Source organism: Podarcis gaigeae (genome assembly GCF_964106915.1).
Source record: "Podarcis gaigeae genome assembly, chromosome: 11".
Taxonomy (NCBI): domain Eukaryota; kingdom Metazoa; phylum Chordata; class Lepidosauria; order Squamata; family Lacertidae; genus Podarcis; species Podarcis gaigeae.
The window spans coordinates 62391267-62418284 of NC_139687.1; the positions used below are offsets into that span (position 1 = coordinate 62391267).

Sequence of the window (27018 nt, forward strand, 5' to 3'; positions counted from 1 at the left end):
TGCAGCAGTTTTTGCATGGAAAATGCCAGGCACCCCCTGGTGGGACATTTCAGCACAGCAAAGAGCTTCAGGTAAATCTCAATTTTCCTGGCAAACCTTCCTACAGCTATGGCTCTTTTAAAGTTATTCTAAGTGGACCTATCCACTGCCCCAGTGCTTAAGCATCTTTTATAGCTCACTGTTTATGTGTTTCATGCTGTGGTAGCTTGAAGGAAAGCGACAGAGGGCTAAACCCACCCAGAACATGCTACACTCCAATAACCGGTAATGTTCAGAGCTGCATTTAGTGTTTTAACCAGGCTTCCTCAACCTTGGCCCTCCAGATGTTTTTGGCCTACAACTCCCATGATCCCTAGCTAGCAGGACCAGTGGTCAGGGATGCTGGGAATTGTAGCCTCAAAACATCTGGAGGGCAGAGGTTGAGGAAGCCTGGTTAAAAGCATCGACAATATGCAAGGCACTCTCAGTTTCCCCTCTCTGGAATACTGGGAATGGGGATAATAACTCTGCCCAATTATGAAGTCCACAGCAGTGGTGATTTTCAAGCCAGGGAGTGCCTGATGCGTGGCTTAATCTCTTGGCCATTATGACAAAATGGCGGTTTCTCTCATGCCAATGAGAAAAAGTTGTCATTGAGGCATTTGAGAGCTGGCTTGGTTGCTGGGTCCTCAGCAGCTTCTGGAGTGATGCATCTTATTTGGGGCAGATCTTGTCTTGGGTCTCAGTGCCTGCTTCAGATCTGCTGCCCCTACTGCTCCTGAGCAGCCAAGAGGAAGTCTTTCATGGCACAGTAATGACGTCTAGGTAGAACGTCAGAGGCACGGACTCCTTCTCCAGGCGGGATTGCTGTCAGCAGGCAATCAACTGTCTAGGAGCAGCCAGAAGAAGAAGAAGAGAAGAAGAGTTTGGATTTGATATCCCGCTTTATCACTCCCCTTCAGAAGTCTCAAAGCGGCTCACATTCTCCTTTCCCTTCCTCCCCCACAACAAACACTCTGTGAGGTGAGTGGGGCTGAGAGACTTCAGAGAAGTGTGACTGGCCCAAGGTCACCCAGCAGCTGCATGTGGAGGAGCGGAGACGCGAACCCGGGTCCCCAGATTACGTGTCTACCGCTCTTAACCACTGCACCACACTGGAATGACCCAGAAGGAGAGTTCAGAGGCTGCCTTAGAAAATGGAACTGTTGCTTTGCTCCTGCTGGCGTGGATAGGGACTTCTAGGTGGAAAAGCAAGCAGCAGGAAGAAAGCACATTCCAGGCAGACACAGAGGATTAATAACCCTTGATCCCAGCAGCTCATGCAAGCTGAAGGGATCCACCATCTCTTCATTCCGGCAGAAACTGACTAGGGGACCATGAGCAACATTCTGCCTTCCTCTGCTTTGGTTTCTAGAGGGAATGCAGGCTGACCACCCAGCCCATATAACTGGCCCATATACAATGCAACACGGCAGTGCCAGCCTTCAGTATCAAAGACAAGGTTTCCTTGGGCTTGGAGGGGACTTTGTGAATATTTTAAGGGAACTGGCAGACACATCCCACCTCAAATTACACACACCAAACAGCATAAAAGATTAAGGAAAGCCACTTCAAAGGGAAAGATGAGTTTAGGAAACAGACCTGACAGGCAGGCGGCAAGATTTAGACACAGTCACAGTCTGGAAGAAAGTGTTTCAAAGAGGCAGAGGACAGAATGAAGTGATGGTGACAGCAATGATGGGCCCTGCTAAAGGAACAGCACCCAGATATTATCAGGGGCAACTCAGGTCAGGCAGCGGCTGATAACCTCAAGGACTCCCAAAGTCGCTATCATGCAAACACCACTTGTTCTCCAAGGAACAAGATCACAGGGTGTTTGGGACCAATACCTTCTTGCTCACCCACAGGCAACGTTCAATTCTTAATTCCTTTTACCTTGCCTTATTCAAGATAAGATGGGACTTTCTCCTGCCAAAGGTAAATCAAGAGTCCTCAACTAACTAAGGGCTGGTAATCTCAATTCAGTCTTTTGACAGCCCTCCTGAATGAATAATCAGCTGCCAAGTCCAGAGATAACGATAAATTTGAGTTATTACCTTTAGTGGCTTAATTGTCAGCCCCTTCCAGCACTTTTTGAAGTCAGGAGGAAGAAGAAGAAGAAGAAGAGTTTGGACTTGATATCCCGCCTTTCACTCCCCTTCAGGAATCTCAAAGCGGCTAACATTCTCCTTTCTCTTCCTCCCCCACAACAAACACTCTGTGAGGTGAGTGGGGCTGAGAGACTCCGAAGAAGTGTGACTGGCCCAAGGTCACCCAGCAGCTGCATGTGGAGGAGCGGGGAAGCGAACCCAGTTCCCCAGATTACGAGATTACCGCTCTTAACCACTACACCACACTGGCTCTCAAGGGAGAGATAACCGAGTCCTCAATCTCCACCCCTCACCCCAAGGGAGGTCATTGGAGTACCAGCCCCTGACAGGTCCAGAGAAGAACTGAGCAAGGTGTATTAAGACCACAGGAGAGAGGAAGCAGTGAAGCACCTTAGATGGAATGGGAGTTGGGGGTTGATGTGTTCAGAGATGACAGACCAACGTCAGGTATGTGGACATTTTAATGTGAACATTTTAATGGCCTGGTATCTTTTACTGGCAAGACTGCTTTGGAGACAAAAATAAAACTTGCTGAACAAAATTACATTGCGTCCAACCCATATCTCTTAAGTTACAACACCTGATGAGATGCTACATTTTCATGTACAGATACATCAGGAAGTCCCTTGGCACAATCACACGTGAGGCATTCGCCTCTCGCCTTTGTGCTGTATCCCTTCTTTTGAATGCTCAGGACCTTAATGCAAAAGCAAGAAATTCTAAAAGCATGGAGGCCCTCAGGCCACAAGGAAACCAGCAATGTGAAAAGATATCCTGGGGTCGCGGTAATCTGCTGATCTTGTTCATCTGAACAGAAGTGGGTTAGATGGCGAAGGGCTAGGCTCTTGCAGAATCAGGAGAAGAGACAGGTAACGGGAGGCAGCAGGGCACCAGCGAAGGAAACATCTAATACTTCCTCCCTGTTTTCATTATTCGTCCCACCAAGAAAGATTCTGCACATTGCCATTTCAAGCACCCAAATCCTGAACGTGCCGGGCACAAGCCAGTGAGACATTTCCTGTTTGTCCCCTGTTCAAACGAGGGGAAAAGCCACAACACCAGACCCCCGTGCTCAGTCTGCCCAACGCCAGTTGACTTCTGAATTCAGCCAGACTCTCCTTTCCTCTCCTCCAGATGCAGCCAGTGTTTCTAACGCCTCCCACTTTATTCCGATAACCAGCCGGCTTTCCTTGTCTCGGGGAGCAGTTGCTGCCGTTCTGAAGCTGGGCGCACTCAGGGCTTTTTGTAAGAGTCCTCCCGCCTGCCAGAGCGGGGAAGCTTCCTAGCGTGGGCGGCCCCTCTGCCTCCCCCCTGCTTCCTCTTGGCCTGGCCCTGGGACTCCGATGATTTCAGAGTTTCTAACCAGAAGGCGTCAAAAGACCCGGGAGCCTGGTAGCCTGGCTCTTGAGCGTCCAGCGGATCTTTGCTCAGCAAGACACAAATGGCAGGAATATTCCGCTTCACAGTCAAGGAATCAAGGCCGGCCTCTGGCACGATGGGCTCCCAGATCTCCTCCGTTTGCCTAAAGAACACTTTGGTGATCTGGTGAAGGTTTTGGAGCCTTCTCTTCATGATCTCCACGCAGGTGATGGTCTTGCTGATGGCCTTGCCGGTGCCACTGAAGAGGACCTGCCGCACGGCCTCCGACTCCATCTTGCCAATGGCGTAGCCCATCAGGTTCCGGATTTTGCTGCCATCCTTCACTTTCATTTCAATTATATCAGAGGGCAAGTTGGTGAAGGGAAGAGGCGACGGCTTCTCCACAGTCTTGGACTTCTGATAGTTCTCCATGATCCCCACTGCTGGCACCTTGGTTGAGCTGGCCGGACGGGGGCAAGGGAAAGACACAACAGTCACAAATAAATCCAGGGACTCAATTAAGGCTAGGAAAATAAAATACTATGAATATGTAACAAAGCAATTGCTTCACTGATCAGGGTTTCATGCACTCCACCCTTCCATCTCCTAACACTGACCAAAAAGGGAAGGAAAGTGAGGGGAGCTAAACTCTAAATAGAAAACCAAGAGGGGGGTTATTGGTTCTTTCTTTCTTTCTTTCTTTCTTGTTAAATGTATTTTGTGTTTTTATCTTGCATTTTTATGCTGTGAACCATCCCGAGATCTTCGGATGAAGCGTTGCTGCCGCAGACCATGGAGTAAAAAACCAGAGCCCTGCAACTTTTGAGCTGGTGTCAGAAAAAAGATTTGGCCTAAATACCAACTCTGGACCGAATGCCATGTTACCCAACCACGGGCGGTTTATGCATTTCAGGGGGTCACAAGTCAGGCCTCTGCCTCTCAGCAGATTTCAATCAGAGAGGAGGGAGGGAGAACACAAAAAGGATGGAGGCAGATGCAGACATGCTTAAGGCTGGGGATCCGACAGGGCAGCCTCCTTCAACTCTGCACCTTCCAGAGGTCTTGGGTGCTCCCCAATACTGTGCTGCCAGGATGGCTGAGGTGAGCCTGTGTTTCAAAGGGGATGGATGGGGGCAATGAGTGCTCAGGGGCCACCCCCAAAGCTGAGTGCTGAGGGCACTGGACTAGCACCTGGGGGGGGGGGGAGAGACCAGGGCCCAGATCCTCCTACTCAGCTGTGGCCTTGGAAGACACTCACATGCGGCCTGCCTCGTCCCTGTCCTACCTCGCGGGGTGGTTGTGTGCACGCACACAGGGAGGAGGGAGACAAACGATGCAGTACAAGGACACAAAGAGGTACACATCTATCTATACACAAAAGACTGCATGCATAAACACACACATACAGTATATACATAGACACACACACACACACAAAATACATACACATACACAGACACACACACACACACACACTCATACACACACACACACTCATACACAGAAAAATTCATACATATATATATGCGCACACACATATACATATACATACACAGAGAGACATACACACACACATATATATACATGCACACACACACACACACACACACATATATATACACACACACAGAGACACACACAGACACACACACACATACAGACTCATACACATACACACACACAAAATACATACATATATATATATATATATATGCACACACACAAACACATACATATATATACACACAAACACACACACACAGACTCATACACACACAAAATACATACATACATACATATATATATACACACACACACAAAATACATTTATATATATATATACGCGCGCGCGCGCGCGCGCACACACACACAGACACATACATATATATATATATACACCCCCCCCCACCTCGAGGTACCGCAGCTCTTTTAGGCCAAGCCGGCAGAGGGCTCCCCTGAGCACGCGCAGAGTGTTTTCCTGCGGGGGGGGGAGGCGGCTCTCTGCACGCGCCCAGAGGCTCCCTCGTCTGCTGGGAGAGAAGGAGCCGCGCCGGCCTCCTCGTTCCGCGCCCTCCTCTCCGGCATTCCAGGCAGAGACAAAAGGGACATACCTGCCGGAGGACGGACAGACGGAGCGGCCGCCTCGCTCGCTCGCCTCCGTCGCCTCTCAGGGAGCGGAAGCGACGAGAGGGCGGCGCGCTCCCGCACTGCGCACGCGCGGCCGGGCGGCCATCTTGCGGCGAGCCGGAAGGAGGCGGGGCGAAAGAGAGAGACAGGCAGCGTAGGGAAGCCCCGCCTCCCCCGACGAGCGATTGGGCGAGGGCGCGGCGGGCCCCTCCCCCTGCCGCAGAGCGGGCTAGCCGCCTGCAGGGGGCGCTGCGGGGGATGGAGATCCCAGCCGCGGAAGATGCGCGGGGTCCTTGCGAATGAGATCCAGCGGGGGAGGGGGGTGGGGAGTTTCCGCGGGCGGAGGAGGAAGTCTCTCAGCGAGTCGCTCTTTTTCCAAAATGAAAATTCTTCATTTCAGAGTTTTTTTCTTTTCTTTTTTTAAAAAATTATTATTGTGGACAATCTAATAATCTAAAATTATTAGATTGCCCACAATAATAACAAAAGTCACAAAGCAAAATGATACACAAAAACAGAAAAAAAGAAAAATACATCAATGAACGAAAAAAAGGGGGGGGGGACAATAAACAGATAAATAACAACAAACTTGTTGTTGTTTAGTTGTTTAGTTGTGTCCGCCTCTTGGTGACCCCCTGGACCAGAGCACGCCAGACACTCCTGTCTTCCACTGCCTCCCGCAGTTTGGTCAAACTCATGCTGGTAGCTTCAAGAACACTGTCCAACCATCTCGTTCTCTGATGTCAGTGACTACCAGACTTTGTAAAGTTAGGATCACTGGGTCAAGTTCATAAAATATGTCGAATGAATTGAGCTTGTTGTTGTTTAGTCATGTCCGACTCTTCGTGACCCCATGGACCACAACTTGCCAGGCCCTCCTGTCTTCCACTGCCTCCCTCAGTTTGGTCAAACTCATGCTGGTCGCTTCGAGAACACTGTCCAATCATCTCGTCCTCTGTCATCCCCTTCTCCTTGTGCCCTCCATCTTTCCCAACATCAGGGTCTTTTCCAGGGAGTCTTCTCTTCTCTCATGAGGTGGCCAAAGTCTTGGAGCCTCAGCTTCAGGATCTGCCTACAGAGGGTGGTGAATAGAGCACAAGAAATTATGGGCTGTCCCGTGAATCTGCTGGATGACATTGCGGAAGAACGTTGCCTCAGGAGAGTGAGGAAAATTCTCAGGGATGGTTCACACCCTGGCCAGCACTTTCTTGATCTCCTGCCCTCGGGCAGAAGATATAGAATCATGATTAGTCCCACCAACAGGGTAAAGAACAGCTTCTATCCGTGGGCTGTTAGGCTGCTGGATGAAAAGATAACAACAGGGCAAGTGACTTTCAGGTTAGGCCATAATAGGACCAACTTGGCCAGTTAGCCCTGGTGATCATTTGATGTCTACTGACTGGGGTTTGTTTGTTTCCCCCCAAAGAAATACTCCTGAATTTTTGAATTTTATTGATATTGATGCTGCATTTTATGCTGTGTTTTATGCTGTTTTTAAGTCATATTTTAATCAATGTTTTATATTTGCTGTTAGCCGCCCTGAGCCCGGTTTTTAAACAGGAAAGGGCGGGGTATAAATAAAATATTATTATTATTATTATTATTATTATTATTATTATTATAGGATTGGACAAATTCATGGTGGAGATAGTTATTGATGGCTGCTATCCCCAGTTGGAGGCAGCAGTGCTTCTGCATCCCAGTTGCTAGAAGGCTCTTGTGCTCAGATCCTTCTTGTGGGTTTTCCCACTGGGGCAAATGGTTGGCTGCCCTAGATGGGCCCTTTTGGCCGGATCCAGCAGACCTTTCTTACGTTCAACGATGATGCAATAAAGGTGTTTTCCGCCTGCACGGAAACGTTTGTGATGCGCTCCAGAATGCTCCCGGCATCCGGCTCAGAAGCAAATCCAGCGTTGGCCAGGAACGCAATGCCGTGGATTTTTGTTTCGACTTTGGAGATGGTTTCCTACAAAAGCATCGCTTTCCTTTGGAAACTGCTCTCCTCCCTGAGCAAGAATGCCATCTTGGTGCTGGTCCTCTATTTAATGTGGAAACTTCTGGGAGGTTTCCCTACGCTGGCCAGCGCTTACTCCTGGCTGCGAAAAAACTGCAGACGTCCTTCGTTCTGCCCTGAAATTTCACCAAAGCTCCTTTCTCTCACAGAACGGGTAAGTAAGTCTCCTTGGCTGGCCCACCGAGTCTTTGCAAATCCAAGGGTTGTGTTTGCTGGAAATGAGTAAGGAAATATTTGTTCCTCTGCTTTGGGCAGGATGCTCATGAATGTTGCGTCTTATGGCGCCTCGTAAGACTGTGCAGTTATCGTCTGCTAGGGAAAGCGGGAGAGAAACCAAATCCCCTGGTTAGGATGCCAAAATTAGAAAAGGGGTGAGGAAGTGAAAATATAATTTGTGCTGATTTTGCTGTATAAAACGGGGTGTGGGAATGAGGCATTGCCAACCTATTCAATCAAACTTTACTCAAAGTTCTCATGAGAACTAGAAACTTGGAAGATTTAAAAATGCAGCGGGTTTAATTGCTTGCTCAGGACTGGGTGGTGTGTTAGCATGGGAGTTCATGGCTGTGCAAGATTTGGAACCCTTGTGCAGCAAATCCCGCCCCCCAAAAAAGATTGTGTACCTTTTGCAGGAAGGAAAGTGATTGGGAAACACATTGGAAATGTAGGGTGAGACTTGCCTGATGAAACCTGATTTAACCTCCCCAAATCAGGATGAATGCTTATTAAACTGGTGATCTGGAGGCGCTCTGTTTCTCTTTGCGGGGGAAGGGAGACAACGAATGATGTAGGTCAGAGTCCACGGCTCCCTCAACCAACTACATTCTTTCTGGCAGTGGCAGTGGCGGCGAGCAGCTCCTTAAGCTAGTCAGGGCCAACTGCGCTACCAGGCTGGCTCCGGGCTGCTGAGGCTGCCGCAGCCATGTTTCCCAGGGACAGATTTGCAAATCTGGGGACGTTCCAGGGACGGAATTTGTCCAGGGACAGAGTTGCAAATCTGGGGACTGTCCCCAGGAACCGGGGACGTCTGGTAACCCTAACCCAGCACCACCTGGCCAGCTCCAGACACGCCATTCGCCTGGGGAGCTTGGAGCCAGGATTGCTGCAACAAACAGCTGTGCAAGCCTTTGGGATCAGAGATGCAAGAGGGCATCAGAGGAGAGAGGGAAGGGAAAGGAAGAGGGACTGAGGCCAGTGCTGCCCGTGGCACCCTTGACCACTATTCAAAGCACCCCAGGGTGCCATGGCACCATGCTTGAAAACCACTGATGTAGGTTAAGAAGTCTTTTGGGATGGGGAGGGCTGTGGAGAGAAACAAAGGCAGAGGTCTTCTGTTCCCTTGTTTCCTGCAAGCCGGACACCTCTCTCTGCTTGTCTTTCTTCCTTCGTTGCAGTTTTTTCGGAAGGTCACAGACTGGTGGAAGAAGATCGAGGAAGGTAAGAAATCTCCTTCCAGGCCCCCTGCTCCTTCGCCGCAGCTCCTTTCCTCGGTTGTAGACCTTTGATAAGATAAACTTTATCCGCATTAGCCAACGGCCATAGCAACATAAAACAAGCGATATACAAATAAAATATATACAAATAAAAAAGACAGCAATGGGTAAAAAGGGCAATCAAATGACCAAGATTATCGTTTGGATAGTGGCCCTTAATCTCATTGCAGCCTCGATAAACTTAGCAACCTTTGCTGTTGTCTGATCATTTTGATCTGAGAAAAGAAAGAACGATGTGGCCTCAGATGGGCGGCCTGGGATGGTAAGTAAAAGTGGGGTGGTGATCTCATTCCTCAGATCTTTATAAAGGGGGAAGGACAGAAGAACATGAGCCACTGTTTCCAGACTGCCATCTCCACAGGGGCAGAGTCGTTTCTCAGTTGGAATCTTTTGGTGTCTGCCCTCAAGTACGGCAGAGGGCATCACATCCAACCTGGCCAGTGTGAAGAAGGCACGTCTGTATTTTGGGATAGTTAATTTATACAAATACGGTGCCAGGGAATCAAACTGAAAAGGGGGAGCGGAAAGGCATACCAAGGACAGAATTTCTTTATAATGGCCAGATTGTTCTGTTGCTCTAAGTCCTTCAGACGCCGTCCAATTAGCCCTTTTGCTTTAATAAAGCCCGTCATGAGAAACTGATGTCAGTGGAGTCCGCAGGAGAGGAGTTTTGGTGCACAATTTTGGACCACGCACTTTTATGGGGGTCTTGTGTCACTAAGGGCAGTAGATCGGGAGGATTTAGATTTAGACGGAGCCAATAATTAAGAGTTCTTTGCCAGGACTGAGCTTCTACAGAGGGAAGACCTGCCTCCAGTCGTAATTCTGCATTTGGGACATTGCCAAGCTGGTCGTGGGAAGAAGGGAGAATTTCGATTCCGTTTGCATTCCCAGGCGATCCTGCCTCATTCACCCTTGGCAAGAAGCGGCGGGAGAAGGAAAGCCCAGCCTCTCTTTGAGATTTGCCCTTCTCCCATTTTCTTTGGGATAAAAATTCTATCCGGCAAAATCACATACAAATGTGTATACTGGAAGAAATTCACACTTAAAATACAGCCTTTTCCATGGTGACTCGCCTGGTGCCCTTGTCACATATGCTTAGGCACCAGGCAAAAACATTCCTCTTTTAATCAGGCCTTTGGGCCTTTTAACTATCCATGGCCTTTTTGCCTGGATAGGGGGCTTTAATTTTTATTTTTTTGGCAGGGGTGGCTTAAAATATTGTAATTCCTGGTAATTTTTGCCATTTCGTCGTAGTCCATCAGAAACCAGGTAGAGAGGGGCTTCACGTCCCAAGGTCATATCCAGCCATATCCTATGGATCTCTAACAGGAAGTTGTCACCTGTTTCTTTGCTTTGCTGTGAACTCTCTTGATTACATATTAAAGTTTGAAAGAAAGAAGATAAATTCACCATGACAAAACTGCAGAAGGGCGCCATTAACTGGGAGCAGGAGCCCCAGGGTGGCATAACGGTTAGAGTTTTGGGCTTTGACCTGGGAGAGCAGGGTTCGAATCCCCACTCAGCCACAAAACTCACTGGGTGACCTTGGGCCAGTCACTATCTCTTAGCTTAACCTACCTCCAGAGCTGGGCGATATATCGATGTATCATCCAAAACCATTTTGAGGTCCATATCATGATATTGTTTTTTGACCTAGCAATATATTGCGAACCATGATGTGTGTGTGTGTGTGTGTGTGTGTGTGTTTGCTATGCAAAAAGGACAATGTGGGGAAAACCATGAAGCCAACCATTGCTGCTCTCAACTCCTACAGCCTGTTAACTCTGCTGCCTCAGCACGATGCAAGGAAAACAGTGCAGCCGTCCTTATTTCAGATATAGTGATAAATCAGAATATCACTGATTTTTAGCTTGTCATCTATCACAATGTTGATCTATCACACTGGGTGGTGCTGTGGTCTAAACCACTGAGCCTCTTGGGCTTGCCGATCAGAAGATTGAGGTTCGAATCCCCACAACAGAGTGAGCTCCCAATGCTCTGTCCCAGCTCCTGTCAACCTAGCAGTTCAAAAGCACACCAGTGTGAGTAGATAAATAGGTACCACTGTGACGGGAAGGTAAACAGCGTTTCTGTGCGCTCTGGCTTCCGTCACGGTGTTCCATTGCTCCAGAAGCGGCTTAGTCCTGCTGGCCACATGACCCGGAAAGCTGCTTGTGGATAAATGCCGGCTCCCTCGGCCTGAAAGCGAGATGAGCGCTGCAACCCCAGAGTCACCTTTGACTGGGCTTAATCATCCAGGGGTCCTTTACCTTTACCTATCACAACGTTGGGAACTGGATATCCCCCAGCCTTACCTACCTCAGCGGGTTGTGGCGAGGATGAAATGTGGAGAAGGAGAATCATGAACATCACCTTGAGATCCTTGGAAGATAACGGTGGTCTAGAAATCTAATAAAGCCTTTTCTTCCCATTGCAGGTATCAAGCACAAGGTGTTTTGCAGGCTACCAGACAGCATCGCCCAGAGGGCTCCTGGGAGCTCTGTCCGCCAACTGCTGTGCGATGACGTGGCCTGCAAGGTGTGTGAGCAAGCAGCTCAGGAGGCCTCGCAGCTGATGAGCAGCAGCAGAGCAGGCGGCTACAATTCCCCCAGCATCCGGGCCCCGCTCTCCCATGGGCCTCGTGTGGGGCGCCCGTTCCAGCTTGACACACCTGATTCCTTCCCACAGAGTGCCAGCGCGCCTGACCCCATCTCTAGAGATCCTCCCGTCACCCCGACAAGACCAGCTTCGTGTGGCAGGCCTCTACGTCCCCCCAGCTTCCCGGCGGACAATAGGGAGCAAACCTTCTCCATCGCAGAGCGTGTTTCCGAGGGTTCGAGAGGAAGCAGCCACCATTCTGGTGGCCTAATCGGACAGGAGGAAGAAGTCCTCTTCTCGTCCACTACGCAAGAGATGTCACAGATGAGCTGGACGGCGTCTGCTTCCGACCTGACAGAGTTGTCTTTCAGCAGCTTGGAGGGCGGCAAATCTTGCAGGTGCAGCCAGGTTCCCCGTAAACCACGCAAACGCCGTAGGGACTCCGGCTGGGTCAAGAGCTCTGCGGAATCCCAGATGAGCAGCAGAGACACAGAGAGTTTCTTTCTCCGGTTGAGAATGCACTCGCAGAGCTCGCCCAGTGAGGCCAGCCATGGCCGGGGACGCAAGACGACGTCACCTCGAGAGGGAAGGAGCGAAGCCCCCCGTAGCGCGACGGACCCATCTTCCAGCAGGGCCCAGGCGTTCGTGTTTACAGCAGCTGACATCTCCTTTCTGGACCAGGCCGTGGTAGCAAGCTTGGAATCGCACCTGCTGGGGAAGAGGGTGCAGCATCTACTGGGGCTGCCCTCAGCCCTCCTCAGGTCCCTCCAAGGCTTTGTGCCCTCTGCTCCGCGTCCTGCACCCCAGCGGGGCCCTGTGGGTGTTACAGTGGTGACAGTTCCTCAAGCCCTCTCCTTTGTGGCTGAGAGAGCAAAGAAGAGGCTGGAGCACCACCTGAAGAAAATGGTCCAGATGAAGCATTGGCAGCTGCCCCAGAGGGTGCAGGAGGCCCTCAGGCAAATGAAGCCACCTTCACAGCCTAGAGAGACGCCTACATTCCCTCAGAAGAAGACGCCGAGATCCTCCAAGAAGCTTGCAAAGGAGAGCTGCTCAGTGCTGAGCTGTACCCAGAAGCAGCAGACGTTGCAGAGGAATTTGGCCAAGAGAGCCCTTGAGATGCAACTGGGTGTGTCCGCTCCGAAAGTCCATCAGTTTCGGAAAGCCTCCCCTCAAGCCCCGAAGCCTGCACTCCCCAAAGTCATCCCGCCCGGGTTGAGACCTCCAGAGCCGAGATCCCAGCAGATCCATTTTCTGGACCTACAAGCTCTCAGTCACATCCAGCTCAACATTATCCACAAGAGGTTGACCTATCGCTTGGGGCTGCCCTCGCTGTACCATAGGTCCCTTGCCCAGCTGTTCCCAGGTACTGTGTTTCAAGCGCCCACCTTCCCTTTGCCCAGAAGATCTGCAGCGTTTGGCTTTACCTCTACACACATTCGGTTCCTCAGTCCGAAGGCCCGAGAGGAGCTGGAGTGGCATGTCAGAAAGAAGACTCTGCAACACGCCTGGGGGATCCCGGGGCTCGTTCAAAGGTCCCTCCGGCTCCTCCTATCAACCTGCCATCAGGTTCGCCCCAGGAACGCCAGGGCTAGTGAAGTGTCCATTTCCATACCTGAGCTCTCCTTCCTCAGCAGGGTCACCCAGAGGGAGCTGGAGAAGAACGTGCAGAAAAGGATTGTCAACCAGCGTTGGAGGCTGCCCCAGAGGGTCCTTGACTCCATGAAGCTCCTCTACCCACAGGGTCAGCTTGGCAACATAACGGGCTCCAAGCCAAGCTCCTCCAAGAAGCTTGCAAAGGAAAGTTGCTCGGCGCTGAGCTGTGCCCGGAAGCAGCAGGCGTTGCAGAGGAATTTGGCCAAGAGAGCCCTTGAGACGCAGCTGGGTGTGTCCGCTCCTAAAAACCAGCAGTTTCAGAAAGCCTCCCCTCAAGCCCCGAAGCCTGCACTCCCCAAAGTCATCCCGCCCGGGTTGAGACCTCCAGAGACAAGATCCCAGCAGATCCATTTTCTGGACCTGCAAGCTCTCAGTCACATCCAGCTCAACATTACCCACAAGAAGTTGACCTATCGCTTGGGGCTGCCCACGCTGTACCATAGGTCCCTTGCCCAGCTGTTCCCGGGTACTGTGTTTCAAGCGCCCACCTTCCCTTTGCCCAGAAGATCTGCAGCGTTCGGCTTCACCTCTACACAGATTTGTTTCCTCTGTCCGAAGGCCCGAGAGGAGCTGGAGTGGCATGTCAGAAAGAAGACTCTGCAACACGCCTGGGGGATCCCGGGGCTCGTTCAAAGGTCTCTCCGCATCCTCCTATCAACCTGCCATCAGGTTCGCCCCAGGAACGCCAGGGCTAGTGAAGTGTCCATTTCCATACCCGAGCTCTCCTTCCTCAGCAGGGCCACCCAGAGGGAGCTGGAGAAGAATGTGCAGAAAAGGATTGTCAACCAGCGTTGGAGGCTGCCCCAGAGGGTCCTTGACTCCATGAAGCTCCTCTACCCACGGGGTCAGCTTGACAAAATAACAGGCCCCAAGCCCTGTGCTATCGGTCGGCAGAGAAGGCAGAAGGCCCAAAGGATGGTTGCTCCAGCCCCACCACTGCTCCCGCCCACTCAACTGGCCAAGACTCAAGTGGTCCTGCAGCCCCACCTTGCAAAGAAGAGCCTGGAGATGAACCTGGAGGTCTACCCTGCTGCCGTCAGAGTCTCCTGGACATGCAGGCTCCTCGTTCTGAGGAGGCCTCTCCCCAAGGTGATCCGCCCAGGCCACAAGCCTTTGCTGCCACGCAGACCCTTGCCTCTCTCGGTGTTCGCGGAGCAGGTGAGCCGGATTGAAGTGGCGGTGAAATGCAGCCACTTGGCATCCTTATGGGGGCTGGGCACCCGCTACGTGGAGACGCTTAGGGCAATGAGGTCCCCTGGACCTCCCAGGCGGAGAAGGACAGCCTTCACCTTCAGCGGAGTGCAGATGAAGATCCTTCCGCAAACGGAAGCAGAAGCTCTGGAGCGTCACGTCAGCAGGAAGAGGCTCCAGCATGAGTGGGGCTTCCCAGTCCTTGTCCAGAGGTCGCTCAGGTACCTCGTTTGTGAGCCGCCCCCTCTGCTTCCCCTGAGGCAGCCGGGGGTCTCTGCCCGTGTCCTGGTGCAGGACTTGTGCCTTCCGCAGAGCTTCCGCAACCGCCTAGAATTGCACGTGCAGAAGATGAAGCTGCAGCGCCTTTGGGGGCTGCCGAGGAGGGTGGTGGAGTCTCTGAGGTCGCTCTTTCCGGAGCTCAAGGCTGCTGCCCACCGGCAGAAATCACCTGCTGAACGGGGGGCGAAAAGCACACTCAGGAAAGTTGGGCCTGAAAGCCTCCCTGTCACCCCCGTTGTGGGCACCCTCTGTGCTGTCTGCTGTAAAAGGAAAGCGGACGCAGTGTCCCGGGGGTTCCCCAGTGTGGGACGCCAGAACCTGGAGAAGATCAGGGTCCACTCGGCCAAGAAGTCCATGGAGGTGCATTGGGAGATTTTCCCGGCTGTTGCTGTGAGCTCTTGGAGACGGGTGGTTTTGACATCCAGGCAGCCTCTGCCCAAGCGGATTCTCCGTGGCGTCAAGCCCTTGCAGCCCCGGAAGCTCATCCTGACCTTTGTACTGGCCGAGGACTTCAAGAAGATCGAGGTGTCTGTGCAGCGTTACCACCTGAGCTCCCTCTGGGGGCTAGGCCAGCAGTACGTGGAGGCCCTGAGCGCAATGGCCCCTGCGCCGCACCCACAACCTCCCAGGTCCAGGAAGGCTTCTCTTGGGTTCTCCCAGGCCCAGACTCTGTTTCTCCTGCAAGAGGACCGGGAGTCCTTGGAGCAGCATGTGAGAAAGAAGAAGCTCCAGCACGAGTGGGGCTTCCCCGTCTCTGTCCAGAGCTCTCTTAGAGCTTTCATGCAAGGTCCCCCCCTGCCAGGACAGGTGCCACTTCCAGGGGCTTCCCACAGAACCAAGATCTGGGTCCAGACGCTGCACAGGGAACTCTTGTTTCTTCCTCGCAGCACCCGCGTGCGCCTGGAGCACCACATCCAGCGGCTGAAGCTCCAGAGGCAGTGGGCGTTGCCCAGGAGGATCCTCGAATCGATGCAGTTGCTGTTCCCGGGGCAGAAGATGCTGCCAGCGGGAAGCTCTTCGCGGGAGTCCAGCTTTGGGGCTTGTGCCAAACCGTGGACAGCTGGTGCCAAGGGTGCTGAGCCGGTCAGGGAGAAGGGCAGAAGGATGGTGGGTGAAGCCACGCATTCCACCAAGCTGTGTCTCCCACTGGAGGGTATGTCTCTGGAGAAGCTGCAGCTTCACGTGACTAAGAAGAGTTTGGAGGTGCACCTAGGAGCCTTCCCTGCTGTGCCCAGACATTCTAGGCAAAGGGCATCGCTGTCCCTCAGCCAGACTCTCCCCAGGCTGATCCGTCCCGGCTCGGCGACCTTGAGACCCCGTAGCTCTTGCCTCTTGTTCAGTGTAGATCAAATGGGTCAGATTGAACTGGCCGTGCAGCACAACTACCTGGCCTCCCTGTGGGGGCTGGGGACACGCTATGTGGAGGCGGTGGCTGCGATGGCCCCCCGGCCCCCCTTCCGAACTCCGGCCAGGCGCAGAGGGGCTGCCTTCGAGTTTTTGGCAGTGGAGACGCTGTTCTTCCAGAGGTTGTCCAGAGAGGAATTGGAGCTGCACGTCAGGAAGAAAAGGATGCAGCACATGTGGGAGTTTCCTGCCCTCGTGCAGAGGTCGCTCTGGGGCTTTATGCAGGGACCACCCAGGCTGCCCGGCCTTCCCAAGACCAGCATTCAGATCTGCGTGCTCCATCAAGAGCTGCTGTTCCTTCCTCGGCGCATGTGCAGCCTCCTGGAATTTCACATTCAGAGGAGGAAGCTGCAGCGGAGGTGGGGTTTGCCACGGAAGGTCCTGGACTCCCTGCAGCAATTTCTCCCCACTCCTCCCCCAGGAAGGGCTCCGCTTCCTCATAGTGGCAAGGAAAAGAAATTGACAAAGGCCGCGGGATCCCGGGCGGCTGATGCGAGGCGGAGGAAGACCTGCAATGTTCCCCCAGTGAAGAAGCAATGCTTAGAGAGCTCTACCAGAGCTACTCTGGATACCCATCTCAAGAAGAAGGCTCTGGAGAGCAAATTCCAATTGATGAAGGCACCTGCCGGCCCCATCAGGCGAGCCCCTCTCCCTAAACCTCCTTCCCTTCCCTCTGGGGTGAGACCCAGAAGGCCCCTCCTGCTTTTTGTCAAGCAAGAGGCTCTGTTGAAGATCCAGCTGAACATCAAGCAGAAGCATCTCACGTGTCTTTGGGGCCTACCCAGTTTGCAAATCAAATCCTTGACCAAGATGTACGGGAAAATTCCTGGGCTGCCGCTGCCAGGAAAAGTCGCCGCAGTCGGAAGCTCGGCGAAGGCCCTGGGGAGAGAAACACCCAAGGGCCCTGGAGCAACAGGCCTTAAACCCTGGAAGTGGGGGGCATCGTTCCTCACACAGGACGCCTCAGATCTTCTGGAGATGCACGTTCTGCGGAAGAAGCTGCAGCACACGTGGGGCCTGCCAGCCACAATTCAGAAATCCCTCTCTGCATTTCCCCGGCCCCCCTCTAAACTGCAAAGGTCTCCAACCCATGCAGTAAAAGTGAGGGTCGTGACAACCCAGCGCCTGGTCTTCCTGGATCCCGTCACAGCGGGGAGCCTAGAGGCCCACTTGAAGCACCGGATTGCGGCACACCGATGGGGCCTTCCCAAACTGGTCCAGGAGTCGGTCAAGGTGTTCCTGCCTCCTGGGTCTGCTCCCCAAGCTGATCAGGCACAAACCCCACTATGTACCTGCAGCAAAGTCCTCCAAACCTCTCTGAGCACTCGTGGCCAGCGCCTCCGGGCAGCTGCATCGCCTTCCCAAGCTGACCAGGCACAAATTCCACTATGCACCTGCAGCAAAGACCTCCAAACCTCTCTGGGCACTCGTGGCCAGCGCCTCCGGGCAGCTGCATCGCCTTCCCAAGCTGACCAGATGCAAATTCCACTATGCACCTGCAGCAAAGACCTCCAAACCCCTCTGGGCACTCGTGGCCAGCGCCTCCGGGCAGCTGCATCGCCTTCCCAAGCTGACCAAATTCCACTATACACCTGCAGCAAAGACCTCCAAATGCCACTGGGCACAGGTGGCCAGGGCCTCCAGGCAGCTGGAGGAGAAGCCCAGAGCCCACTGGAGAAGCAGGTGGAAAGTGAATGGCAGCAACTACCCAGAACAGGAGGGCAACCTTCAGAGCTGTCTCCAGGAGGGAGGCACCTGGAAACCTCACGGCATGGAAGAGAGGCTCCAAAGAGAGAATTAGACCTGTTGCCAATGGTAACAACATGCCTTACAGATGAGGCCAGGGAATATCTTGAATTCCATGTAAAGCGCAAGAGGATCCAGCATGACTGGAGCCTGCCGTCCGCTGTGCAGAAATCCCTACGGGCCTTTGCCCCACCTCCCCCTGAGCTGCAAGGGCCTGCAAAGGCTAGAGCAGTAGTACTCGTCAGCCCTGAGAAATCGGGGGGCCAAGGGAGCGCAGCTGCCCACCCACCACAGTCTGTGACGGAGGCGATGATTCCTCGCCGGATCCTGCGTTTTCTGTGTCCAAATGTAAAGGATTGCCTGGAAACCCATGTGAAGAGGTGGGCCACAGAGCACAGGTGGGGGCTGCCCCAGATGGTTCGGCGTTCAGTGAGGGCAGCTCTCCCTGCTCAACAGAAGTCCAGTGCGGGAGAAAAAAAGCACCCCGAGCGACTCTCAAAACATCACCAGGACTCCCCCCAGCAGCAGGAAATCCATTCCCATTCTGAGGGAGAAGAGTCACCAGGGCTTCTCCATGCTGGAGAAAGGAGGTATCCTGTACAAGTCTCCAAACAGCATCGCGACTCCTCCCAGCAGTGTGGAATCCATTCCCATTCTGAGGGAGAAGAATCGCCAGGGCTTCTCCCTGGTGGAGAAAGGAGGTCTCCTGTACAAGTCTCCAAACACCACCGCGTCTCGTCCCAGCGGCAAGAAATCCATTCCTATTCTGAGGGCAAAGAGTCCCTGGCGCTGCAGCCGTCCAAAAAAGCATCCCCTCAAAAGCCAAAGGGTCATCAGAGGAAACAACGGCCGGCCAGAAACGTGGGCACAACTGCCGAGATATCGTCCACGCTGATGCCACCTTTCCTCACGGACGAGGCCTTGCAGCTGCTCGAGTTCCACATCATACACAAGAGAATTCAGCATGCGTGGGCCACTCCATCTGTTTTGCAGAAGTCCCTCGATGCCCTGGCCCCGTTTGCCCTCCACCGGGGAGAGGACGCCCCCAAGACACATCGTTGGGAGGGAGAAGAAGTGAGGGTCATCGCCAACGACCTCTCGTTCCTTAAGCCAGACACCAAGGAGCGCCTGGAGGCCCACATTATGACCTTGACTACCAGGCACAGGTGGGAGATCCCAAAACGCGTTCAGCAATCCCTGAAGACCTTTATGGCCTCCAGGCCCCCCTCCCAATCTGAAGTTGGTCTCTTGCCTTGCCAGTGCAAATCCTGGCAGGTGGTCAGAGACGATTATCAGACGAGTGATGACGACAACAAAGGCTCTCCTCAAGGAACAGAGGGCAGGAGGAGGGCAACCAAGAAGCAAAAGGTCCTCTCGCAAGGGCAGGGAGGAACAGCGACATGTGTGGGGCATGAAGCGAGTGTTTTCTTATTTCCCGGAGTGAGGCTGCCGTTCCTCCAGCACGAGGCCCAGAATGTTCTGGAACTCCACATCCAACGCAAGAAGCTCCAGCATTCCTGGGGCCTGCCCTCCGCCGTGCTCAGGTCCCTGCAGGCATTCGCCCCTCCTCCCCTTGAGTCGCACAAGAAAAGGCCACCAAGAAAGATTGTGGCCGGTCGAATTCCATGGGAGGAAGGAGACATGCAGAGTGTTAGTCGGAGCCTCTCCTTCCTCAGCCAAGAAAGGAAAGAGCGACTGAACGGCCACCTCAGGCGTATGATTGAGAAACGCAGGTGGGGCGTTCCGGAACGCGTCCAGCAGTCGCTGAGGGCCTTCATGACTTCCAGGCCTGCTTCCCAACCTGAACTGGGTCGCTCACGGCAGCCCTTGCCTCCTCCCTCAAAATCCCCTCAGGATGCGGCTGATTCAGAGACTGAAGGCGACAACCAGTTGGCTTCTGGGACAGAAGGAGACAATGAAGACGACTCCAGCAGAGAGGCAACGGAGAAGCTCCACCACAAGAGAGAAGCAGCAGCTTCAGCTGCCCGTGTTGATGTGTCAACTTTCTTCTTTCCTGAGGTGACGTCTCCTTTCCTGCCGCAAAAGGCCCAGAATGTTTTGGAGTTCCACATCCAACGGAAGAGACTCCAGCATGCCTGGGGCCTGCCCTCTGCCGTGCTGAAGTCCCTGCAGGCATTCGCCCCTCTTCCCCCTGAGTCGCACAAGAAAAGGCCACCAAGAAAGATCGTGGCCGGTCGGATTCCATGGGAGGAAGGAGACATGCAGAGTGTTAGTCGGAGCCTCTCCTTCCTCAGCCAAGAAAGGAAGGAGCGACTGAACGGCCACCTCAGGCGTATGATTGAGAAACGCAGGTGGGGCGTTCCGGAACGCGTCCAGCAGTCGCTGAGGGCCTTCATGACTTCCAGGCCTGCTTCCCAACCTGAACTGGGTCGCTCACGGCAGCCCTCGCTTCCTCCCTCAAAATCCCCCCAGGATGTGGCTGATTCAGAGACTGAAGGCGACAACCAGTTGGCTTCTGGGATGGAAGGAGACAGTGAAGATGACTCCAGCAGAGAGGCAACGGAGAAGCCTGGGGGGAAATTCTACCACAAGAGAGAAGCAGCTGCTGCAGCTGCCCATATTGATGTGTCAACTTTCTTCTTTCCTGAGGTGACGTCTCCTTTCCTGCCCCACGAGGCCCAGAATGTTCTGGAGTTCCACATCCAACGGAAGAGACTCCAGCATGCCTGGGGCCTGCCCTCCGCCGTGCTGAAGTCCCTGCAGGCATTCGCCCCTCTTCCTCTTGAGTCGCACAAGAAAAGGCCACCAAGAAAGAGCGTAGCCCATCCGTTTCCTTGGGATGAGGGAAACGTCGAAATTATGACTCGGGGGCTCTTGTTCATCAGCTCAGAGGTGAAGGAGCGTCTGGAAGTGCACATGAGGAGTCTGACTGCAGGACACAGGTGGGACCTCCAAAAACACGCTCAGGAAGTTGTGAGAGCATTTCGGCTTCCCAGGCCCCCTTCTGTTGTAGAAATGGGGCCGGAAACTCACCTCCGTGACTATCAAGAGGCCTTTCGTATCCGCTCCCCGTTTGAGCTGGGAAGCTCTGTGCAGAAACGCCAGGACAGGCAGAACGTGTCAGGTGAGCTGGAGGAGGAAACGCTGTTGGCAGCGACCCCGTCTGCCACTTCTGCAACAAGCATAAGCTGTGAAAGAGAGCTGCCTTTCCTTGCTGGCCATCTCCAGGACTTTCTGGAGTTCCACATTCAACGCAAGAAGATCCAGCATGACTGGGGCCTGCCAGCCACCGTCCAGAGGTCGCTGCGTGCATTTGCTCCAGTTCCCCGGGGACTACAGGAGAGTTCTTTGGCCGGCACAGGAGCGAGCATCGCTGCAGCAAGAGCAACGAGCGTTGCCGCAGGAACAAGAGCAGGCACCAAGAAAGGACGCGTAGGCAAGGAGGTCCACGTTGGTGCCAAACAGCTGCATTTCTTGCATGCAGGCACAAAGGAACATCTGGAGAAACACATCCGGGGCCTGAAAGTGGAGCACCGATGGCACGTTCCCAAAGTGGTCCAGGAGTCGGCGAAGGCGTTTATTCTTCATGCTCATGGACCAGAGGAGGAAGAGGAAGAGCTGTCCACGTATGACCAGACTCTCGACACGTCAGACACCCTGTTTAAGATGGAAACGGGACAAGAATCCAGCTCAAGTTGGGAAGATCCATGCATCTACCACCCAGAGCGTTTTCCCGAACGAGGGCAAGACAGCGGAGAGGCATCATGGGTGGAAACAGAAGAGCCGTCCCTCTGCCTCTGCAGAAAAATGCGGAACCACACAGCTGCCCAGGAAGCAAGGGGAGGCTGGGAGGCTGGGAGAGGAGCTCCCCGCAGGAGCCGATTGCAGGAGAAACCTTTGCAGGGGTCTTGGTTGAAGAAGCCCAGGCAAGGGCAGCGCTCAAGGATTCCTGACAGGAAGCAGGAGCCTGGGGTCCCCCCTCTCCCGCAGCCCACTCGCAGACCCCAAAAGTACGTACAGAATGGCAGCCGTCGGCCGGAGAGGAATCCCAGCTCCCAGAGGGTGAGATATACCTGCGGAAGAATCACTCACCTGGCAGCACGCTCTTCAAATACATCCCTTGGGAAGAGGAAGAAGAAGACGACGAGGAGGGTTCCATGGCAGCCGGAGGGTAGCTTTGAAGGGATGGCAGACGACAGCCACGTTCCACCTGGGCAGCTTCCGCTGTTGCCAAAGGGCTCTGAAGCTGGCTGGGAGCACAGGAAGGTTTGCAAGCTACCCAACTGCTCTTCTCCGTCCCATTTTTCGAGGAAGGCTACTGCCACCGCCACCTCCTCCTCCTCACAGCTGGCAGTAGAGCAGAGATGGCAGCAGCAGGAGCAAGAGGAAGGTGCAGAAAATGGCAAAGAGGGAGGCTCCTCTTCTCTGCTCTCGGAGGATATTGAGCAAGTTACTGGTACATCGTCTGGAGAAAGCATCAGGGATGCTTCTCTGCCAGAGCAGGAAGCCACTGAGGCAGATCTCAGGCCTCTGCAGGGGACAGAGAGCGTGCGGCGAAGCAGCCTTTTTGCCCCCCAACAGGCCTTCCTGGAGCAGGCGTACGCCGTCGAACCCCAATCGTCCTACGAGGAGGTAGTGGCCAGAAACTACAAGATGGCCGGCAGCATTCGCCAGGTGAAGTCAAGGAGCGGCCTGCGGATGGGGGGAAGGAAGGTGGGCTGGGGCAGGGAGAAGAGGGTGGACTCGCCCAGCCAGACCATGAGAGATGCCGACTGGGCCACCGACACAGGGCGCCAGGCATCTTCCGCCATCAAGGAGCTGGGAAGATGGTCCTCAGAGTCCCTGTGCCAGGAGTGCCTCAGCCTGAAATCTCCCTCCTGGAAGGAAGGAAGCGAGGAGGACTCTGCAGGGGGGCCGCTCCATGAAGGAGCCCGAGGCCTGGAGGAGGCCTCGAGCGACAGCCCCAAAGACTCCGAGTGGCAAGCACTCCCTGCGTCTCCAAATGAAGGCTTCCTGGGCGCAGAGGGAGGGTTCCAGAGGCACTCAGCCCCGGACAACAAAGAGGCGGTGGAAGGACAGGAGGAGCAGGGCACCTCTGAGGAGCAACGCCCCATGTCGGTGGGGAGCATGTCCCAGTTCAGCACCGAGTGGGAGTGGGAGCAGGTCGGGGACTGGGACAGCAAGGAGGAAGGGTTCTCGAGAAGCGACTGGATGGTAAAAGAGGAGGAGGAGGAGGAAGGAGGAGGCAGCAGTGGTGGCAATTGGCCAGGTGCAGGCAGAGAAGCGACGGGGAGCCGCAGGCATGAAAATTCCCCAACAAACAGTCATTCCCTGGTGTCCCTGAAGAAGGCGAAACCTTCCCAAACGGCCTTGCTTTGGGAAGCAACATTCGTCCTGAGTAATATGGCAACGGAATCGGCTTCTGAGCCACAGCAGGCAATAGCAAAAGAGGTTACGAAAGGGAGGGTGCCCCTTGGTCAAACCGCTTCACCCGCCACCAGCCAGGGATCTGGGGAGCGAAGCCGCTACTCGCAGTTCGTAGGCACGGTGCCTTCTGATGAGAAAGTGACCCTCCTTAGTAAGATCTTGGAGAGGAAACTGTCCTTGGATCAAGGGTTGCGGGTCCTCAGACATGGCGGCGAGAGGCGAAGCAAGTAGGAGAATTCTGGGTTTTAAACGGGAAGATTGCATATTGTAATATTCACCAATAAATGCCTAGCTCATTAGCGCTGTGTTCTGGGGGCTCCCATGTTTGCAGTGCACCTGTTCCTGGCACGCCACTTTCTCAACAGTTAATTCTTCATTTCTAAAAAACCAATCTCTTAGTGGCAGCGCCTACACTTTGGAACTCCCTGCCAATTGATACCAGACAGGCAACTTCACAGTGCTCTTTTCAGCACCTGCTAAAAACATTTTTGTTCACTCACGCGTGCCCAGATGTTTAAAAAGTTGATGTGAGTTTTAATCTCTTTTTAGTCTGTTGTTAGTTTCAATTTTGGAAAACTTGAGTTATTTTTTTCTTATTGAGAATTATCATTTTATCCTTTTCTTGTAAGCCGGTTTGAGCTTTTGGGTTGTTTTTTTGCTTTTTTACAATCAAGCAGTGTATAAATTTTATGAAATATATAAAAACAAACTCTTCAGGGCTGCTGGCAGACACCAAGGTCGCAAACCACTCACAGGTGACCCTACAGCAGCCTTCTCCAACCTGGTGCCCCCCAGATGTTTGGGATCACAATTCCCATCATGCCAGCTACCATCAACTCACAGGTCCCATCTCAGAGCCAATGTTTTCCAGTGCAGCAAAACATGGATATGTGGTTTGTTTGTTTTTACAAAGGCTCCTCTACCATCATAGGTAATCATAGGTCACCTCTGTCTCCACAGGTGTGTTTTGATGGTGCTTTTATTCTCCTATGCAAGCACCATGCAGACCAATGCTTCTTGTGGTGCTGGCATTCAGCTGCCAAGGTTGCTCAACGGTGCAGGACGGTTTGAGCATGTTGCAATGATTCTGGCCCAACTGCATCGGCTGCCCATTAGTTTCTGGGCCCAGTTCAAAGTGCTGGTTTGGACCTCTAAAGCCTTAAATGGCTGAGCACTGCAATACCTCAAGGACCGTCTCTCCCCATATGAAGCAACCCAGACTCTGCATTCATCGTCTGAGGCCTTTCATTGTGTGTCTCCTCCACGAGAAGTCTGGAGGGTGGTGTAATGGTTATATGGGGTTGTTCGTGCGTAAGTTGCCGCCACTCCTGGCTAGGTTGCCTGGTTAAACCTTTCCTGGCTGGACAGCCCTTCACTTCGTGGCTGTTCAGTCGCTAGCAGAATCCGTCAGTGGGCTTTTCTTGAACTTCTTCCAGCAAAGAAGTTCTTTGATGCCAAGTCTACGCCTACTTTCCCTGCGCGGAAGTCTTCTGCGCAGGGTGGGTGTGGGCAGCGGAGGACCTGTGCTCTCCCCGCTGGTCTCCAGCGAAGAGTCCTGGAGCCCCCTCTCCGATTCCCCCATCCGCCTCCCTTTATCCCTGGTGTTACGCTGATTTCCTTCCCCAGCCGATGAGTCCCCTCTCTCCCTGCTTGGCCCTTCTCCGGCATCGCTTGGGAGCCCTGCCTCCACTTCTGGCTCTGATGTCAGTTCCCTGACAGGTGGCAATACAAGAGCAGGCCTCTTCTGTGGTGGCTCCCCACTTGTGACATGCTGTCCCCAGGGAGGTTTGGCTGGAGACTTCATTACATTGTTGGGATGCGTCCAAGGAAACGGGGGCAATTTTCAGGCCCCCAGCTGGCTCCAGCCCACCGGCTGGTAGCCGGGCAATCTCCGGTCCTTGGCGCAGCATAAATCAGCAACCCGCAGCTTCAGAACGCTTCAGAAGTTGGAGCACGCTCTTATCAGCAGAGTAATTAACTCTTCACGATGGAAGGGCGGACAGAGGCATATGTAAGGCATATTTACAAGCAGTTTATTCCGCATAGATCAATACAAAGAAAACATGTCTGCTCTCCTTCATGTCTAAGAGCAAGAAGCACTAAGCAAAAGCAATACACAAACAGAAGTTCCCAGCAAGCTGTGCTGGAATGTAAACAGACATGTGACATACAACAATCCACATATCTGTTCCTCTTAGGGTGGAACAGAACATCAATATCCTAACATACATATCTTCAGGTGCCAGCCAAAAATATTCCCCTTCTCCCAGGCATCTGGGCTAATTAAACAATCGATGGCCTTTTAAACTGTGTATTGGGGTCCTCGGATGAAGAGCGGTATGGAAATGTAATAAATAAAGCAAAACGAAACAGGATGATGGACTAGAGAGGCCTGTGGCCTCATCAAGCATGGCTCTTCTTACATTTTTCTGAAAATTATGTACACGAGGAATTGGTTTCCTTGGAATGAAGCTCAGTAGAGATAATGCTGTCTTTAGGATATATGGTTTTATTGGAACAACCTGAGCATAAGCTAGAAAGGGCTCACAGTCTGAGCAACTTCTGTCTTGGTTGCAGTACAGAGCCAGCAGGTCGCTGTGTCTCCATCTTTGAAATATACTCAGAGTCGCAAAGTGATTTCATGCTCTTTATTCAGCTCATAGTGGTGAGGAGGAATGAATGGAAGTCCCCTCAAAGTATCTGCTTTATATACATTATTTACACAATGGGCTACACATGATTGGCTAATTCTGAAATTCTACTGTAAGCCAATCAGGTTGTGGATTCACTTCTATCTGGAGCATGATTGGGTGGTTCCTGCCAACCAATCATACTGCTGCATTGTTCTAAGACCAATCAGACTGCTGCATTCTGAATCCTATTGTTCTAGGACCAATCAGACTGCTGCCTTTTGGATCCTATTGTTCTAGGACCAATCAGACTGCTGCAGTTTGGATCCTATTCAATTCAGTACATAACACCCTTCCAGCCTGCTCCTAGCTCAGCGCTCTCACGTGATTCTTGGTTATTGTCCTACCTAGCACTTGGGTGAGGGCTCACTCATTTGTTCTATGGCACAGAGCAGCTTCTTTGAGTATGCCCATCGCAGTGCTTAACTGGACAGCCAAAAACCCCATCACCTAGACCAGTGGTGTCCAAAGTCCATTTCGGGGGCCTGCTGGTCAGTTTAATCTGGCCCCTGTGGCAGTTAATTCCCTGGGGTAAATTCAACTTCAACACCCTAAAAAACACCTCAACAGCTTCAATCCTAAAAAAAAGGTTAACAACTAGCTTTGGTCGGTCCTCACGGCCCTTCACTTCATCAATTCTGGCCCTCTTTGGAGACCACTGACCTAGACAAAGGGACTGCATTGGAAAGCTTTCGCTTACAGATTCCACCCTTTGCAATACAGGATCCCCAGAACTGGAAGGGACTTGGGGCATCATCCAGGCTGAGCCCCCAAATTCCTAACAATACTAGGCTGTTGCCCTTAGAAGGGCTTCCCTTATAAATCACAAGTTTGAATGTGACACTGACTTTAATAATAATAATAATAATAATAATTATTATTATTATTATTATTATTATTATTATTATTATTATTTATTATTTGGACCCCACCCATCTGGCTGG

At 52.8% G+C, this 27018-nt stretch overlaps 2 protein-coding genes across 3 annotated transcripts; one reads left to right on the forward strand and one right to left on the reverse strand.

Annotated features, from left to right (window-relative positions):
• Positions 1–2421: 2421 nt before the first annotated feature.
• Positions 2422–5723, reverse strand: RPP25L (ribonuclease P/MRP subunit p25 like). The gene is made up of 2 exons (XM_083702986.1): positions 5600–5723; positions 2422–3948 (listed from the first exon to the last, which is right to left on the reverse strand). Exon 2 carries the CDS (start codon positions 3918–3920, stop codon positions 3363–3365), a length of 558 nt encoding a protein of 185 aa, XP_083559112.1. The 5' UTR covers positions 3921–3948; positions 5600–5723; the 3' UTR covers positions 2422–3362.
• A 1781-nt stretch (positions 5724–7504) lies between these two features.
• On the forward strand, positions 7505–23683 carry LOC310827260 (uncharacterized protein). Of its 2 annotated transcripts, XM_083703026.1 has the most exons (4): positions 7505–7783; positions 9024–9066; positions 11563–11663; positions 11814–23683. In XM_083703026.1, exons 1-4 carry the CDS (start codon positions 7544–7546, stop codon positions 23613–23615), a joined length of 12186 nt encoding a protein of 4061 aa, XP_083559152.1. In that variant the 5' UTR covers positions 7505–7543; the 3' UTR covers positions 23616–23683. The 2 variants fall into 2 exon arrangements, with proteins under 2 accessions (XP_083559152.1, XP_083559151.1); XM_083703025.1 differs by having other exon boundaries at positions 11563–23683.
• The last annotated feature ends 3335 nt before the right edge of the window (positions 23684–27018 follow it).